Here is an 18,128-nt window from a genome sequence, read left to right as displayed (position 1 = left end):
GGTATGCTGACCATCTGTCCTGGAAAACACCTCTGCGCAATTCAAAGAGGCAGCCCTGGAGCCTGGGGTCAGCTGGCGACTCCCCAACTGATCCTGGGCTTCCCATGGCATTTCCCTGGAACCCTGGATCAGCTGGGGAGTCCCCAGCTGACCCCGAGCTCCTAGCAGCATGTAGCATAGCATGGACCCCGGAGTCAGCGGGAGACTGCAAGTCCCCTGACCCTGGGCTCCATGGCTTTGAAATGCACAGGAGCCCCCGCTGGGGACTCCTGTGCATTTCAAAGCTGGCACACTGCGTGCAGCCCAGAGTCGATGGGACTTCCCGCTGGCCCCGGGCAGTACGCAGAGTTCCGCATTCCTCCTCTGAAATGTACAAGAGCCCCTGCAATGGGAAATTCCATTGACTAGTCAGTTAACCACATTTTAACATCCTTATGTCGGACCAGGGAGGTCCAACTCCTACCCCCAGTCTGCTCCTGCACCTCCTCCTTGATTGGATACCTTATCCCCACCCTGCTTCTGCATCCACCATTGCTCCTGCTCCCTCCCTCCTGGCAGCACCCTCCCTTGCTCCCGCTCCCTCTGTCTGGCCAGACACCCTACTCCCAGCCTACTTCTGCACCCTACCTCGCACCCAGGACGTGTAACCTCTCCCCCTTCTGCACCCCACCCCTATACCACTCACTGGCAGCCCTGTCATTTTTGTCCCCACCTCAAAACCTAAGGGGGTCCATAACATTTAATAGAAAAGAAAATCTGGCCTATGGGAAGCCCTGAACCTCAGTCCTCCCTGTTCCTTCACTTCGCCCCAAGGAGTGCCAGAGGAGTGAGGCATCTGAGTTGGGGGCCACCTGAGTGCTGGTTGGCGGTTTTTGTTTTTCACTTGCATGGTCCCTGACTGATTTTTTTTCTGTGTGTCAGTGGCCCCCAACCCAGAAAAGGTTGCCTCCTCCTGCCATAAATAAAGGAAACATTGAAACCTTTTGTGTTGGACATAAATTAATATTTTACTTTATTTAAACTGAAGCATTTTAACTTTCTCATGTTAGTTTAATCTGGTTAAACATTTAAATGAAGCCATTCTCCCCAGCTGCAGCTCTAGCAAAATGGCTCAGGCATAATTATGTAATTAACCGTGCATTTCCATTAGCAGCTGGTGGTCCATGGAAAGGTTTACATTGAGCCAAGTGGTCCACAGGCCAAAAAGTTTGAGAACCACTGAAATAGAGGCACCCCCAGCCTCTCCCTCTGAAAGACCGCCGCAGGCTCCCTGCTACTCCATAGGAGCCCACAGAGAGATTGGTTCTGTTACCAAGGAGGTGAAATCACTCTGTCACTCTGGTGTGGATGATGGACACGTGTCATGGCCACAGAAAGGCAGGATGTATCGTCTCTCTACCGAGGGTTGTCGTGACTTGTGTGTCTGGGTGAACAAGCTCTTTGTGAGCTCTGTGAAGAGGTGAGATGTTTTGACTTCCAGTTTCAAGGGATTTGTTCTTCTGTCTTTGGGCTGCACGTTGTCTACAACTGAATGGAGTTACCTGTGACAACGCATTTGAGTTGTTTAACTTTGTGTTTCAGGATCTGAGCTAAAGACCCCACATCCAGTGAGAGAACGCACTCTGTCAGAAGAAGTAAATTCAAAATCTCTCCAATTTTTTTCAAAGATCACCTCTACCAGGCAGTAGGGCTTTTACTGATTGGTCCCTTATATATTTGAAGGGTGACTAAGGGTATGTCTACTCTTGCACCCTCTTTGAGAGAGGGATGCAAATGAAGACATTCGAAATTGCAAATGAAGCTGGGATGTTATGGCGCTATTTCGAAATAACAGTTGCTGTTAAGACACAACTGTTAAGAAAACCCCTCTCTCAAAATAACCCTTATTCCTCATACAATGAGGTTTACCAGGTATTTCGAGAGAAGGGTTTTCACTCAAAATAACCGCGTCTTAACAGCAACCGTTATTTCAAAATAGCGCCATAACACAAATATACAAGTGAAGCACAGAATATTTAAATCCTGGCTTCATTTGCAATTTTGAATGTACAATGTGCGCGGTGAGGGCGGAGATGGCATCTGCCATGCACACACACTGGGCCTGGAAGGGGCCCCAGGCCTGCTGGCATCATTCCAGGCCTGCCTCCACCCGGCGTGTGATGGCTGCCTCCACCCGTTCGATGGCCTGCATGTGCCGCCGAAGCAGTTGGTCCCACTGCCTGACCTGCTGGCTTGGTGCTTGGGCGGCTGGGGGTACCGCCGCTGCCGCAGGTCTGGAGGGTCCCCCGCTCCTGCTTGGTCCCGCTGCAGGGAACAGAAGAAAGGATGGGTCAGTCAGGTAGCCCAGCCACTGTCCCCACACCTCATGCCCTCCACCCCTGAGCCCAGGTGACACCACAGTAGTGTGGCTTGGGCTGACTCAGTTATCCCTCTTCCCCCCGTGTTGTATGTTTGCATACAGGACCGCCCCTGGAGTAGGGTCCTCCTACATGTATTGTAACCACTGGTCTGTGTCCTGACCCCTTGTGGAAGGGCGCTTGTGTTGTGTTAACCTGTGGAACTCCCTGCCGGTGGAGGCTGTGAGGCTTTAGGCTAATCAATGGTGTTTGACAGGGAGCAAGATGGATCCCCTCACAGTGCCTGGGAGCACATATGGCAGACGTGGTCTGGGCTCTCAGATCCCGATCACGTGGGACGTCTCCTAGGGCCAGCCCAAGTACTTCCCCTCTCCTCCTCCTCTAGTCCTCACACACATAGCCCAGGGACATGTGTGGCCGCAGTAGGGACTTCCCTCGGGTGGGCTAGCCAAAGCACCGGGAGCAGGTGAGGGGCTCAGTGGGGGCCACGCTTACAGGGCTATGATGCTGCGGTTTTCCCAGGAGCAGCTGGCTGTGCCTCACAGCCAGGCATGGAACAGTGTGCTGTTCTGCGTGCTGCACCCTTGCGGAGGTGCGGGCTCTGGCCTGAGCCCCTGGCTGGTTCCTAACCCTTCCCTCCAGTCCCGCCGGATGTGTGTGAGCAGCACAGTCCCAGGCATGCCCTGGAGCTGCCTGCCGCAGCCACGTGCAACTCGGTCACCAGGCTGCATGTGGTTGCACGTGCTGCATACTGCTAATGCTACACAGCATGCAGCTCTCACGGCCTGAGTGATGCTCTCTTCCTCTCCCCATGCCAGGCGCCTGGCTCCCCCCCGCCCTTGTGAATGCAAATTGCAACACTTATCAGTGGATCCTTCCCCGGCCTCCTAGGACACACGGGAGACATCGGGGCTGCTGGAGAGGGCCTCCACCTGGAAGGTCCCGCTGCTCCCCCAGTCCATCTCGTCCTCTGACCCACTGGGCAGCTGTGCTTCCTCCTCCACCTCACTGGGCCTGGTGACAGCAGGGCGCCTGCAGGTGTCTACCGGCACCGAGGGTCCATGGGGTGGTGGTGCCTGACCCAGGATGGCATGGAGCCGTTGGTAGTGAGGGCAGGTGTCGGCCCCTGCCCCCTGGCCCAGACATAGCCCAGGCACAGCTCTTTGACCTTAGTCTGGACCTGTTCCAGGGTCCGGGCTGGATGACCCTGGTCAGAGAGCTCCTGGGCCATGCGGCGGAAAATGTCCATGTTGCACCGACGGGACCGTGAGTCGTGGAGGACCTCGAGCTCCCCTGCAGACCAGGAAGGGGTACAGTGCTTTGTGCCCCTTGGGGCCTTCTGCGCTGGGGGTGCGGGTTGCTCCACCCCTGGAGCGGCCATCCTGGGTGGTCTGGTGGCTGTTGCAGGGAGCAGAGCCGCGTGGCAGAGCTCTGGGTAGAGGTGGCAAAGCTGCTTCTGCCTCGTGGCCTCTGCAGGCTGCGTCTGCCTTTAAGGGGGCTCGGGTTACCAGGAAGTCTGGAGCTGACTGCAGGTACGGAGCGTCCAAGCGGCCACAAGGGCTTTTTTCCATTTAGACTGCTTTTGCGCAAAATGTCTTGGCTGCCTGTCTACACTGGCCTCTTGTGCAAGAACAGTTGCTCAAGATGGCTTCTTCCTGAGCGTGAGCGTCAGAGTATTTGAGCAAGAAGCATTGATTTCATACATTACATCGTCAGTGTTCTTGTGCAAGAACTCGCAGCCAGTGTAGACAGGCAGAAAGTTTTTGCGCAAAAGCATCTGCTTTTGCACAAAATCTTGCCAATGTAGACACAGTCACAGAGTATAGTTCTAGAACAGATATACCAACCCATCCCTTTTCACAATGGGCCCCAAAGTGCAGTCAGTCAGCCAAGCACAAAATCCTACTCTTCCAAACACGAAGGAAGTTGTGCAACAGTCAGGTTTAACACTGAGTGAAAAAAAAATAGCTTCTTTTCATCCACCAAAGAGAAGTCACAGCCTCAAGAGTGCAGCAAGTGGCAAATATGCCCTTCCAGCTCTTGTTTTTTGGCCTCAGAAATGTAGCCAGATTTCTTGCTACAACTAATATGCTTTATAAATTGAGCAACAGATCCACATTTGTCTTGCCTTTTAAGATAATGTCAGGGAAAGGAGTGGATAGTAAGACAAGGTGGGAGAGACAATATCTTTTTTGGAACAATATCTGTTAGGCTAGGTCTACATTACAGCTTTTTCCAATTTTTGGGGGGGGAAGGGGGGAGGCTTTTCTGAAATTTGGCCTGTCTATACTGGGCTGAATTTCAGAAAATCTCCCTTTCAGAAGATTCCATCTTCCTCATGGAATGAGGAAGACAGGGCTGCCAAAAGAGGTTTTGTGTTTTTGTTTTGTTTTGTTTTGCAGAAGTGCAAATGCAAAGTGGAAGAGCAAATGCTTTCCCTAGACGCAGCAGAGTTTTTCCAGGATACTGCTGGTATCCTGGAAAAACCCTGCAGTGTAAACATACCCTTAATGAGAGAGAGAGACCAGCTTTCACGCTTACACAGAGCTATGTTTCAGGTCTGGCAATGGTACTCTGCTTGACCCAGCTAAATGCAAGGGAGAACAGATTGTTTAGCGTAAGTAGTTAAAACACAGGCTAAGCTGAGACCTTGCAAGGTGAAGTGGTGGGTTATACAGCTAGGCTACGTCTAGACTGGCATGATTTTCCGCAAATGCTTTTAACTGAAAAGTTTTCCATTAAAAGCATTTGCTGAAAAGAGTGTCTAGATTGGCATGGACGCTTTTCCGCAAAAGCACTTTTTGCAGAAAAGCGTCCATGCCATCTAGACGTGCTTGTCCGCAAAAAAGCCCCGATCACCATTTTCGCAATTGGGGCTTTTTTGCGCAAAACAAATCTGAGCTGTCTACACTGGCCCTTTTGCGCAAAAGGACTTTTGCCCAAATGGGAGCAACATAGTATTTCCGCAAGAAGCACTGATTTCAGACAATAGGAAGTCAGTGTTCTTGCGGAAATTCAAGCGGCCAGTGTAGACAGCTGGCAAGTTTTTCCGCAAACGCACATGCTTTTGCGGAAAAACTTGCCAGTCTAGACACAGCCCTGCAGACTTAGGACCAAAAAAAAAGGGGTGGTTAGTGAGTCACAGATTGTTGTAATGAGTCATAAATCCAGTGGCTTTATTAAGGCTATAGGTTTTAGTGTCTGGCAAAGTTATGAATTTTTAACTTCCAGCTTGTCTATGGAAAGTGTTGTGCAGGTTTCCTTTGAGGATGAGGAACGATAGGTGAGAGAATGATGGCTCTGTGAAAAGTGCTCCCCAGAGGAGATATGGTATTTCTGTCTTTTATCATTTTTCTGTGTGAGAATATTCAAGAGTGGTGAGATTGTCTCCTCTCACCCACATACTTGTTATTGGGGCTTTACAGGACTGGATGAGGTACACCACATGTTGTGATAGGTACATGGAAGATTCATGGATCTTGAAAGGTGTGTTGTGGGCGGGCAGCGGGGTTGCATGGATCATCACAGCCGTGGAGATATGGCTCGTTGCTTTCTTCTTAAATCCCCGGAATTCACTGTCTTTATGCATGGGCAGGCTAATCCTGATAGTTTATTTTTTCCTCTCTGCTCCTTTCCTGCTGATTGCCTATGTAAACGGGGCTTCTGTTGTGATCAGATACAATGCTTAATCTACCTGCTTGACATCCTTTGTCTGATTCAAAACTCTTGTCACTGCTGCCTTGTACACAGACTTTTAAAATGTATTTTCAGTATATATACACGACTTCTTAAATATCATCTATGCATTCATTTCAGATATCATTAGTGGATAAATTCACCACCACCAATGTGTCACGCAGGCTCAGTTTGTCAGTGAATCTTCTGCCACATGCCACCATTGGATCTCTCTAGTGAGACCTTAAGCAACCATATTTTAGATTTTAACTTCTTTATAAGTCCCAGCAAACTGGCTCAAGAGAGATTGAAAACAATAACTTTAAGCAATTGCTTTTAATATTCTAAACTTGGTCCATTTGGACCAATCTAATCAAACAGACGTAAGAACCCCTCTGTAAGGCGCCTTAAAGCCAAGTGCATCCTTGGAAGTATGAAAAATATGCCAGCTGCTCAAGAACTTCATTAAGTAAATGTAATAAATAACATGGCAATTTGCATTGTTCTTTGATGTAATTGCTGAGCTCTAACTCTAGTCTGTGATACTGGCTTGTAAGAGTGGAACACACAAAATCTACTAGGCTGCCTCTCCCCCCCAGCTCTGGTGTGTGAGGGAAATGTGGGGAGTTTCTTTTCTTCGGTCAGGGGCCATGTCAGTGAGGGTTTATTTTGTGGGGGAGGGAGGTTCTGTGGGTCGGTGGCCCCTGACCCAAAAAAGGTTTCCCACCCCTGCTGTACATAGTACACATGATTGATTATCTCTCTTTCTGAGTAAAAGCTTCAGAGGACTAGCTGAGTTAGTCTGTAACAGGAAAAACTTAAAAAACAACAAATAGTTTAGCAACACCTTAAAAACTAACAAAACATGTAGATGGCAGCGTGAGCACAATCCACTTCTTCAGATTACATCTGAAGTAGGTTGCGCCCACAAAAGCTCATGATACCATTTACATGTTTTGTTAGTCTTTAAGGTGCTGCTAGACTATTCATTGTTTAAGTTCTGAGTAGTGGAGTTATTGATTCATGTGGTTCTAGGTAAATTAATACATTGTTGATTGATTAAGAATAAGCAAGTGTACTAAGTTGGAAAATACTGTTTAAGTTAACAGTGGACTTGAAAAAAAATCTAGCATTGTAATTGGTGAACTAACGCTCCCTGGACTCAATAAAAGGGGTTAACCTGCTAGATTCTAGTCTATAAAAGCAAATGTAGTTTGTTAGATTTCAGCTTTCAAATCTAACCAGTGCCCTGGCAAATTAATGAACTGGGTTTATCTGCTTCTCTTCTATGACTCAATCCCTACACACCACAGCCATGTTCTCAGGAAATTCTTCATGCTCCTCTGTTCCCCGTTCACAATGGCTGTTGACTCATGGGCCCTGTGTGTGCCTCAGCTCCACTTCCCATTGTCAACGTTGCCTCAGTTGCCTCAACCTACATAGTCATGCATTTCCCAAAGACCATATGTTGTTAGCCCCTCTGCCAGTGTCCATCTCCTTGCCTATTCCCTATGTGAGGAATACATCTCAATTCACCAAGGGCACATCTACACAGCAGAGCTAATGCCAAAATAAGTTACACAACTTGAGCTATGTAAAGTGCATCGCTCAATAGCTTAATTCCACTTTTGGCGCAGTCTACACAGCAGGATGGCTGAGAGAGAGCACTCTTCCTCCAACTTCCCTTACTACTCGTAAAAATGAGGATTATAGGAGTCAAAGAAAGAAGTCCTCCAGCTTGACAGTATTTTGACATTGACATTTTGGCTTGCTGTGTAGACGTGGCCTATGTTATTTTGGAATAAAATCAGTTATTCTGAAATAACACTGCTTGTAGACATACCCCAAGTGACTACCCTCCTAATTTTAACGTCCCTGCTCAAAGACTTACTTCAACAGTGCCCAAAAAGAGGAGAGCCAAAGGAGGGGGAAACTTTTTGACACTGTGTGTCCTGAATTCTCAACTTCTATTGACTAGTAAGTTTTCGGGGGCAGGGACTATCTTCCTTTTGCACCTTGTGTAGCAAGACCTACATTACCACTGCTTTACAGGGAACAACACAATGTAGGTTCTGCTAGTGCACAACCTTAGGAACTCTTTTATTTTCAATTACCCTTCTAAACCTAGCATTATCAGTACAGGCAGTCCCCGGGTTAAGAACAAACCTACAGTCCCTATCTTGTACGTAAGTTGAATCTGTATGTAGGTTTGTTCTTAAGTTGAATCTGTATGTAAGTCAGAACTGGCGTCCAGATTCAGCCGCTGCTGAAACTGACCAGCGGCTGACTACAGGAAGCCCGAGGCAGAGTTGCTCTGCCCCGGGCTTCCTGGAATCAGCCTCTGATCAGTTTCAACAGGCTGAATCTGGACGCCAGTTCCGACTTTAGTTGAATCTGTATGTAAGTCGGAACTGGCGTCCAGATTCAGCCTGTTGAAACTGATCAGAGGCTGATTTCAGGAAGCCCGGAGCAGAGCAACTCTGCCTCGGGCTTCCTGTAGTCAGCCGCTGGTCAGTTTCAGCAGCGGCTGACTTGGGGACGCCTGGGGCAGAGCAGCTGGGGTGCTGGTGGGTTGCTCCAGTAGCGCCGCTCCTCGGCGCTACTGGACCAACCCACCAGCACCCCAGCTGCTCTGCCCCAGGCGTCCTGATTCAGCCGTTGCTGAAACTGACCAGCAGCGGCTGAATCAGGACACCTGGGGCAGAGCAGCTGGGGTGCTGCCGGGTTGGTCCAGTAGCGCCCAGAGTGGTGCTGCAGGACCAACCGGCTGCGCCCCAGCTGCTCTACCGCAGGCGTCCGGAGAAAAGCCTGGTCTGCTGGGGGGGGGGGGGGGGAATCCGTAAGTCAGATCCACGTAACTCGGGGACTACCTGTACTCTTGTTCAGATCACTCCCCGTGGAGCAATACTGTCACCTGCTCTCTTCACTGTTCCTCTTCTGGGTTCATTTGCTATCACAGAACATTGCCAGCCGGAAATAGAGCATTGATACATCAGGGAATCTCGGTGCCCCCATCTGTTAGAGACGGACATGTCTCTTGGCATGCTTTAACTACTGGAGCTGCTAATCTGGGGGAGAGGGGTTGGATTTGGAGGGGAATAAAGGTCAAACGTACATCCCTTTTCTAATGTCTTTTATTTTTTATATGTAATACTAATACAAAATAATTTGTACAAAGGCTAAAATAGGTATTGCATAGAAGGAACACCGGTGTGAACGTAACCTGGATGGAATGGCACATTAGGTTCTACTATCTACCACACATACAACAAATGTTCTGGGTCTGCAAATGTATTTCTGATATAAAAATATCTCCATGTTTCACACAAGAGCTAACTGATGAAGCCAACAAATTAAGATTAAAAGGAAATTATTTCAGGACATGAGCTGTGCTTTTTTTGCATTCTGCTTCTCACCAATTCCCTTTTACACACAGACCACGTTGCCAGAAATAGATTTGTTGGGAAAATGTCCTTTTTCTCCTTATCTTTATTCCAGTAAATCACAGTGTCTCTGGCACAATACAAATGATATGTTTAATTTGTGTAAATGTATGGCATCAAAAATACTGGGTGGCTGAGTTACATTACACTCAGCTTGTGACTTTCAAATGTGCATTTCAGCATATTATTCTACTACAGATACATTGTTGGAGCTCAGTTACTCAGTGCAACATTCGCAAGATAAAATTCCAAAGGCAACTGAAGTTCGCTTGTGTACAATTGTGACTTGACATTAACACCTATTATTCCACCTACCAATGGACAAAGAGTGCACTTTATTCACACCAGCACTAACATAACTATATCAGTATTAGGCAATGTCACTAAAGGTTACCAAATTGATACTTAGGTTCTAAAGGCACCTTTCTTTTTCTCGGTGGTGTATCATCTTCAGTTCCTCAGCTCCATTGTGTGTCCCCTTTAACACCGCCATGACAAGGGGTAACTCATTTTTCAGTGATTTCCAAGATCCACCTACTCATGAAACCCCTTGTAACACTAAGACGAACACTCAAAATTAAGGACTCCTCCCTCCGCGCCCCCACCCCCCCAAAGAGTTACGTAATTCATGGACAATTTACTGTAAAGCACTGATTCCCACCCCAACCCCCCATCCCTAACCAAGACCCCATTACATGCATTTCAGGATGAAGTGTTGAAGCTGAGGACAGCCAGTGCCATTTTGGGGACCAGCTGGGGCTGAGGGTGCATTGTGGGGCAGACAGTGATTCCAGGCCTAGAACATGTGGTTGGCTGGGCAAGTTGCTGCTGTGGCATGTGGAAGCTGCAGGCGGTCAGGTTGTGTACTGGGGATGTTGAAGCCATGGGCCGCCTGGGGATTGAAGAGCTGAAGCTGTAGGCTGCCTGGGGATTGGGGATTGGGGGGGGGGGGGCAGGGATGTTGAACCTGCGGGGAGGCGAATTACTGCCATTGGGGGTTGAAGCCAGGGGTTGGGTATGCATTGCAGATCCTGAAAAAACTATTGCTCTTTGCATATGCATAGAGCTAACTGGAAAAACTATTGCTCTTTGACAATCTCCTGCTTCTCCCACATGCACTAGCCTCGTGTTATTCTGAGGCAGCCGAAGCCAGAGGGAGGAAAAAAGCAAAGCCATCAAACCAGTACATTTTTTAAAAAAATACAGACATCTGGACAGAAGAAAAAATTGATTCTCAGCAACTGACAGTTCCTAAAAAAGCAAAGTTGGATGTTCGCTCATTTCAGCCTTCTTGGACAAACCAATAGGGTTTTGTTCAACATAAAGACCATGCTGTTTGCGCTCTATGTTGTGAGCGTTTGCTGCATATCAAGTGTCCGGCGACATCTGCAGACAAAGCATGAGAAACACTTCAAGGATGAGGCGGACAAGGCTGAGTCAATCAAATGGGCCATTGAGATACGAAAAGCAAAGCATGGGCAGGTTAAGCCCTGCTCAAGGAAATGGACAGTGAATACAAGGACATTCCGCTTCACTGTAATGTTCGTTGGTTAAGCCATGAGAAGGTCTTGACACGCTTTGTGGACTGTCTTGATACACTCAAGATCTTTTTGTCAGAAAAAGGTCAAAACTACCCCAAACTGGATGATGACAAATGGCTCATGCAACTGATGTTTCTAACTGACATCACGGCACAGCTAAATTAACTCAATCTCCATCTGCAGGGTGCAGGCTATACTATTATGGATGTTTTTGAAACATGAAATGCATTTGTTGCAAAATGTTTTTTTCCTCAGGTCATTGACAGCTCAGCTGTCCAATATTCCAACATTTTAAAGAAGTATTGAAACATCGCACCATCAGGGTTGTTGAAATTAAAATGTACATGAAAGAACACGCATCAGAATTTTCTGTCAGTTTTCAAGATTCCCATGTTCTGGCCTGATGTTTTCCTTTCTAATGATACCAGACCATTTTTCTGCTAGTGACATGGATTCAGCAGTGTTTCAGTGGATGGGTGTTGAGGATTTGGAAATCCAGTTAATTGAATTGTAATGCTTAGACTTATGGACCTCGACATTTAGGGATCTGTATCACATACTTGAGGCTACCGAGACAGATAATGGGGTCTCTATCATGGCCTGTTGAAAATCCCTGTCTGTGAAATCTGACTGCTTGAAGAAAGTGCTGTTTTCACTGCTCTCAGCCTTTGGCTCTACATACCTCTGTGAATAGATATTTTCACATATGAAGACTGTTCTTTGTTCATCTCAGAGCTGGTTAAAGACTGAACACTCAGAGGCTTGTGTGCTGCTTGAAGTATCAAAATACGAGCCTGAGATTGAAGAAGTCAGCAAGGCCAAAGATCAAACTAAAAGGTAAGATCTGCATCTTAATTTATTTATTAATGATGCTGCTGTAAGTAGGACTATTAATGACTTTAAAAAGTATCACCGGCACTTGGACCCATACTTAGAGATGAATACGTGAAATCTCAGCACTCTACCTCTGAAAGGTTGCTGACCCTTGTTCTAGACAAAGGGCGTCAAAGATCTAACAGTGCTATTTTAATTAAGATTGGAGAGCAAAGAGAGATTACCCAAGACTCCCAACACGTCCTCCAAAAAAGACAAAGAACTTAATTTATTTATAACTTGCAAAGTAAAAAACAGAGGGAATGCTCCCCAGATAAAATCAAAAAGCATTTGTGCCCTTCTTTATACAAGCAAAAAAGGGTTCCAAACCCCAAGCCCTTTTTCCCTCCAAACATATCCTATGGTGGGTCACTTATTTTTAACCTCTTTGGGTTCCTTAATGTACAGCAATTTGGAGCCATTTTTTGTCAAGTGAAACAAAGTGATCAGAAATCTCATCAATGGCAGGACTGGTCACTGTCTTTAATTTTGCTCACAACAGCTGTTTTAGGAGGTCCGGTCATGATTGCTTTAAGCATATAATTTCAAGGCACTCACCCTGCTACAGTCAAAAGTTAATGATTTGACAATCCCATGCTAGAAAACTGTCTGACAACTTTTAAAAGTGTTTTGTTTCATTCTCCCGAGGCTTAGAGCCTGACAATACCACACACCATCAACTGTCCTTGAAGTCAGCGAAACTGGGAACATGCACCAGCTAACAACTTAAGCACTTTGCTATGACCTTTCCTCAGACCTGTAGTGCGGAATCTCTGAACCTTAGCCACTTACTCTCATTCTTATGAGCTCTCTTATTTCCCATACAGAACCTATTCCTGTTACACGTGGTTGTTTTCTCCAGCAACCATTGTACTTCACCATGGAAATAAAATGCACTCTGGCCTTGTTTTTTATTAGGAATATAGGTAAGCATAATGAGCTAGACTGAGAAAACAGCCCTGGTTTCTGGACATTATGCACCCAAGATTTGAAAGCCACATGCTTGGAAGTGTAAAGCTGTTACGTTTTGTAAAAGAAAAAGCCCTTTTCCCTCTTGATACATACTCTCCTGCTGTAACTCTTGCCTCTCAGAAATCAAAAAAAGGGATCAACCAGATTAAGCTTCTTTACAATGTAAGCTTATATATAAAAACTTGGGTGCAAAAAGCACAAAATATCATGTATGCAAAATTCTAAAATGACAGTTTTTAAAAAGAAACAAAACTTTGATACAGTTGAACTGAGCTTCAATGAGATATATATATATATATATATATGCATATATAAATACAAATCAACATTTGTATACACTTAAAATACTTTTACTCAGTATCAGTTTTTATTTAAAACATGCTAAAAATGTGTCGTTAAATAATCAAAGCAATGTTTTGAAAAATGCACAGACAGCCATCCACCAATGCAAGCAAAAAAGTGCATTTTTAAACACGATTTATATCCCTTTCAATAAACAGTTAAAAGGACAATTAGTATCTTCTCTGATATATACCCACAGATACAATCTAATGATTTTTTTTATGGCTGGCTTTTGTCACCTTAAGAACAGTATTGCTTTTTCTTTGTTTTCAAAACATAGGTTTTCCATTACATAGTTTGATACTCAGCTACTGTGCTATAATGCTAATTGTCTACTTAATTTGCTTAATTCCCTTTCCATAGTCAGCTAAAGTGAGACTTGACAATACTGTTTGTGTAATTATCTCTGTTAATACTGTACTTAAAATGCAAAAAGAATTCATGAAAAAAGAAATTTTCAATAGCAGATCATAAAACATAATCGAGTAATTCTACAAAAATATGTGTTAAGGGAAGGCAAAATAGCTTAATTTTCACTATGTATTTTGCCTTCACAGTTACTTGTATATATTCACTTTGATTTGATTTTTTTTTTTTTTTTACAAAAACCAACCACAGATTAAAATTTAAGATTTCAACAGGTACCACTATGCGACTTTAGAAGGATTAACATCTGGCCTTGCTTATTTTTCCACCCATCTGTGTTTGTCTGAGAGAGAAAACATTGGTATTTTACAAGAGAAAGAGAAACAACCCTACCATAAAAAGTAGAGTTATTAATTAAAAATACACATTTTTTAAAATGTAAAAATTCAAAACCTGTCTTTTTTAGAAACTTTGGAGAGTATTTTATGCATAGCAGCTAATATGCTCAGTGCCAGAGCTCCCATTCTTGACACACAATGTTTCAAACAGAGCTCAGACACACATGGTCCCAATTTTAGTTACAATTAAAGTAAACCAGGTTTTTTTGCCTTTTTTATTTTCCCCCTTTTCATTCCTCAAGTCTTTGAAAGGAAATATGAATGAAACATCAGTCACCAATATGGCCAGTGGAAGAATATATACAACCAAACAGCTATTTCAGAAGGATTGTATAATCCTGCACCAATAACATGTGCATTAGAGCCAACTTTTTCAACCTTGAATGCCTAAAATTAAAAACCTAATTCTGCAGTCTAGGCATGTAAAAATATGTGGCTTGATTTTTCAAAAAGGTTGAGCCCCTGTAGTGTGTCTGACTTCTGTGCACACTGTAGGTAGGAGCTCAACCACTCTGAAAGTTACCTAAATATATGACCTGCCTAAATATCAATGCAGTTGCCTTTTGGTAGGCATCCAAATTTGAAAATGGTAGACTAGAGTCTCAGAGCCTAATTCTCACTTACATTAATGCCCCTTTATCTCTTTACACTTCAACAGCTAGCTGAGCCCAGTGGGTAATAAATTAGTAGCTTTAAAATGTATTTTTTAAATGACCAGTCTAAATATTCAATTTTATGGTAAACTTCTGACTACAATAAAACGAGTATCCACAAAATAACTGAAGTTTCATTTTAATTCATATTTTCCTTTGTGAAGCAGCAAAATATAAGAAAGACCTCTGCCAAAAATGTAACAAAAGATAAGCAGGGGCCACTATGAAAGAAGCAGCATTCAAACTAGACAGGAATATGTTCAAGTTTTCTAGCAGGAATGTCGGTAGAAATGTGTGTTGTTTCTGAACTACAATGTTGTACATGTGACTTGGAAAATGACAAAAGTCAGTACTGTATGTGCAAAGATACAAACAGGTTCTCAGCGCCTAGCTGGTAACTGATTTCAGAGTGAAAATGTAAATCACCTTTTTGATGATCCCCATGGACATACGGCATAACCTTCCCTCCACTTGCCTTTAACCAGCTTTATCACGCTGTGGTTGTTCAAAGCCACTGCGACAGCCTGACAAAACTGCATCCATTGAAAGTAAACGCCTTTCATGAAAAAGCTGACAATGAGTTTGTTGTGCTCCCCCTACGCTGAACAGCACTATGCAACATAAGCAATCCCACTGATTTCAATGGGACTACTCAATGGGCCAGAGGGTGAAGCCCCTTCCTGTTACTGGTGGGCAGTAAGTATGCAAAATCCCAATTAATTGGTTAACTGATTAAAAGTGTAGCAGGTGGGGGGGAGCGGGCTGCTCAATCTTGGCTGCTTCCACCCCCAAGTAGGGCCGGCAGGCTGGAGCAGCCCCTCCATCTGGTTGTGGACGAGATGGAGGGGGGTGCCCCCAGATACTGGGTAACCAGTTAACCATTTACCCATTCACGGCTCCAGCGAGCAGTTATTTACATTACACACTTACTCGTGCTCAGTAGATCTCATGTTAGTCTGTAACTAAAAGTACTTAAAAAAACAACAATGGTCCTGCAGCACCTTAGAGACTAACAAATATATAAACAGTATCCATGAGCTTTCATGGGCACAACCATTTGTCATCTGAAGAAGTGGGTTGTGCCCACGAAAGCTCATGACACTGTTTATATATTTTTATTAGTCTCTAAGGCGCTACATGGCCACTGTTGTTTTTCAAGTTTTTTCATGCTCAATAGTTTGCTGAAAGTAGTCCCATTGCATGCACCCACCTGAGGAGTAAGTTGCCCACAGAGTAAGGACAACTCAATCTGGCCCTAAAGTAATGAGCCACCTGATGGAAAGGACTCTCCTCAGTATAGTAAGGGTACAAACCCACAGTAGCTTAGTGAATGCAGTTAAATGTAGCCTCCTTCTGGACTTTAGAACGATCGTGTCTTTATTTTCACCTTTTAAAATAATGTTAAATATGTATCCTTCAAAGATCGCACAGTGGTTCCTAGATTAAAATATAACAAATGTAAAACATAACAGTAAGAAGTTACAAATCAGGCTACTAAATTCTAAGCTATCTCCATAATAAAAAAGTATACAGCGTAAGGTACAAAAAGCTGCAAGCGAGCAGCTCTGATTCCTAGGGCTCTCAGTCTGAGTGGCTTTGCCGAGTCCTCCAGCATGTCAGACATGAGCAGTTTGAGACTTATCAGAAGACTGCAAAGAATTCTTTCTTGAAGTTAAACACGCATTACCCTTGCATGTCTAACACCAGTTAGTAGAGCAAAGCATTTTCTTAAATAAAGTTAGGGAAAAGTTTAATAATAGATCTATGAATTAGCATAGAAAACTGATTTGCTTTTATAATTTTCCTTTTCTTCTTTGGCAAATAAATGGCAAATGCAAAACAGAAAAATGTAAGTCAAGTAACAAGTTGTGCTAGTAATCACTCAAGTAATGATGATGTAGATTGATCGGTGGGATGAATGCCCTCAGTAGAGCAAAGCTTGATTTTTCTTTTCAGTTGTTTTGCTTTGTTTTTAATGGCAAGACAGAAGTGAAGATGCAATTAACATTTTGAAGATTTAGGCATCGTATTTTTTACCAGTCCTATGAATCTGCTGGAAGAGTGTCATAGAGAAGGCCATGCCAAGTATCTGAAAGAGAGCAAATAATATGGGCTCAATATAGAACACCTCAAAACTCTGCTGATGATATTTTTGTCTAAGGGTGCCTGAATTTTTTTTCACTCAATACCAAAAAAATCCCTCCAGCCGATATGTTCAGTAGGATTCTGAGTGGCCAACAGCAGACCTTTAAAGGGGTCTGGAATTGAGAGGACAGGTGATCAGAATTTGCAGAAGATGTATCTTCCTTGAAGTTGAGCTTCCATAAAGCACTAATCCCTGATGAACAGAGTTTCCCAGAGGTATGCTGTATTGCAATTCAGCATCAGAAAATCAAAAGAACAGCAAGAAACTCACTTGAATCCAACATACCACAAAGACAATTGAACAGAAACACTTGGACTATCCCCTTTTTAAAACTGCAAAAAGAAAAAACATCAGCCCTGGTTCATTATTTATTTATTGGAACATGTTTGGTTGCTTCTGAATGAGGATGTTAAGAGACGGGTAATTGTGTAATCGTGTAGTCGATACAATTTGCATCAACTACATTAGTTGCTAAGGGAAGGCGCTTAGAAGGAGCTGCTACCCCCACTGCGGCTCTGCAGTTTAAATGTGCGCAGACAGCCCGGCTCCTACTATATTTAAACTGCAGCACCACAGTGGGGTAACTCCTGTACCTGGTGCAAGCCGGGAATGAGCCGTGTTTGCTCAGTCCTGGCACACATGGAGTCGATCAGCTTCCCCAACTGCCTTCCCCTCCTCCCTTCAGATGGGCTGCTGCCAGAGCAGCCTCAGTTTGTGGCCAGGACAGGCTGCCGCACACTGCCAGAGCTGTTTCTGTTTGCAGCATCTGGGGCAGGCTGCACACAGGGCTGCTTCATCACGGCAGCTCCTATCCACGGGGTGCCCCAACTCCCTGCTGGGACCCCCACGGAAAGGGCTGCTGCTGATAAAGGCAGCAGTGCAGAGGTGGGGCATACAGCACCGCAGAGACGGTGCTGGAGGAACTGGCTTTTAAGCCAGCTCCCGCTTCCTCCTCCCCTTGCTGCCTCTATATAAGAGGCAGCGAGGGGAGAGGGGATGTGCAACGTCGACTCGACTACCCAATAAGCCTAGGCTTACCAGGTAGTCGACTAATCGACTACCCTTTTACATCTCTACTTCTGAATTTCTCTTGTTCTATGAGTCTGATTAATACAGGGACGGTCATTAAAAAGTCCGTATTTGCAACCAATTACACAGTTACCAAAGAGCCAAGTTCTGCATAGCATACAGTAGATCTAAACACAGAGTACAGGCAGTCCCCGAGTTCCGCAGTTACGAACGGGGCCCTTCCTCTCCCTGGTCTCCAGCAGACCAGGGAGAGGAAGCAAAGCGGCGGAACACGCGGGCAGCGGACAGGGCTGTCTGCTGCCCACGCGCTCCGCGGCTTGGCTCTGCTTTGCT

General features: G+C 45.0%; 2 protein-coding genes across 10 annotated transcripts in view; one reads left to right on the top strand and one right to left on the bottom strand.

Moving 5' to 3' along the window:
• Positions 1-8,295, top strand: part of TSPAN11 (tetraspanin 11) — a 202,058-nt gene extending 193,763 nt beyond the window's left edge. The window contains exon 8 of one of the 7 annotated variants that reach the window (XR_016347306.1): positions 1,154-8,295. The gene's annotated coding sequence lies outside the window, so the exon portion shown is untranslated. The remainder of the gene's footprint in view (positions 1-1,153) is intronic. The other 6 variants (XR_016347303.1, XR_016347302.1, XR_016347305.1 and 3 more) reach the window with 6 other exon arrangements.
• Positions 8,296-12,091: 3,796 nt separating this feature from the next.
• Positions 12,092-18,128, bottom strand: part of TSPAN9 (tetraspanin 9) — a 271,489-nt gene continuing 265,452 nt past the window's right edge. For all 3 annotated transcript variants that reach the window (XM_075900398.2, XM_006123032.5, XM_006123031.5), the window contains one exon: positions 12,092-16,709. In XM_075900398.2, the coding sequence (XP_075756513.1) occupies positions 16,638-16,709 (72 nt within the window). In that variant the 3' untranslated portion in view covers positions 12,092-16,637. The remainder of the gene's footprint in view (positions 16,710-18,128) is intronic.

Source organism: Pelodiscus sinensis, chromosome 1 (genome assembly GCF_052426305.1).
Source record: "Pelodiscus sinensis isolate ZL-2025 chromosome 1, ASM5242630v1, whole genome shotgun sequence".
Taxonomy (NCBI): Eukaryota; Metazoa; Chordata; order Testudines; family Trionychidae; genus Pelodiscus; species Pelodiscus sinensis.
The sequence above is the reverse complement of the archived record's forward strand: the minus strand, read 5'-3'. Positions and strand labels throughout refer to the sequence as shown.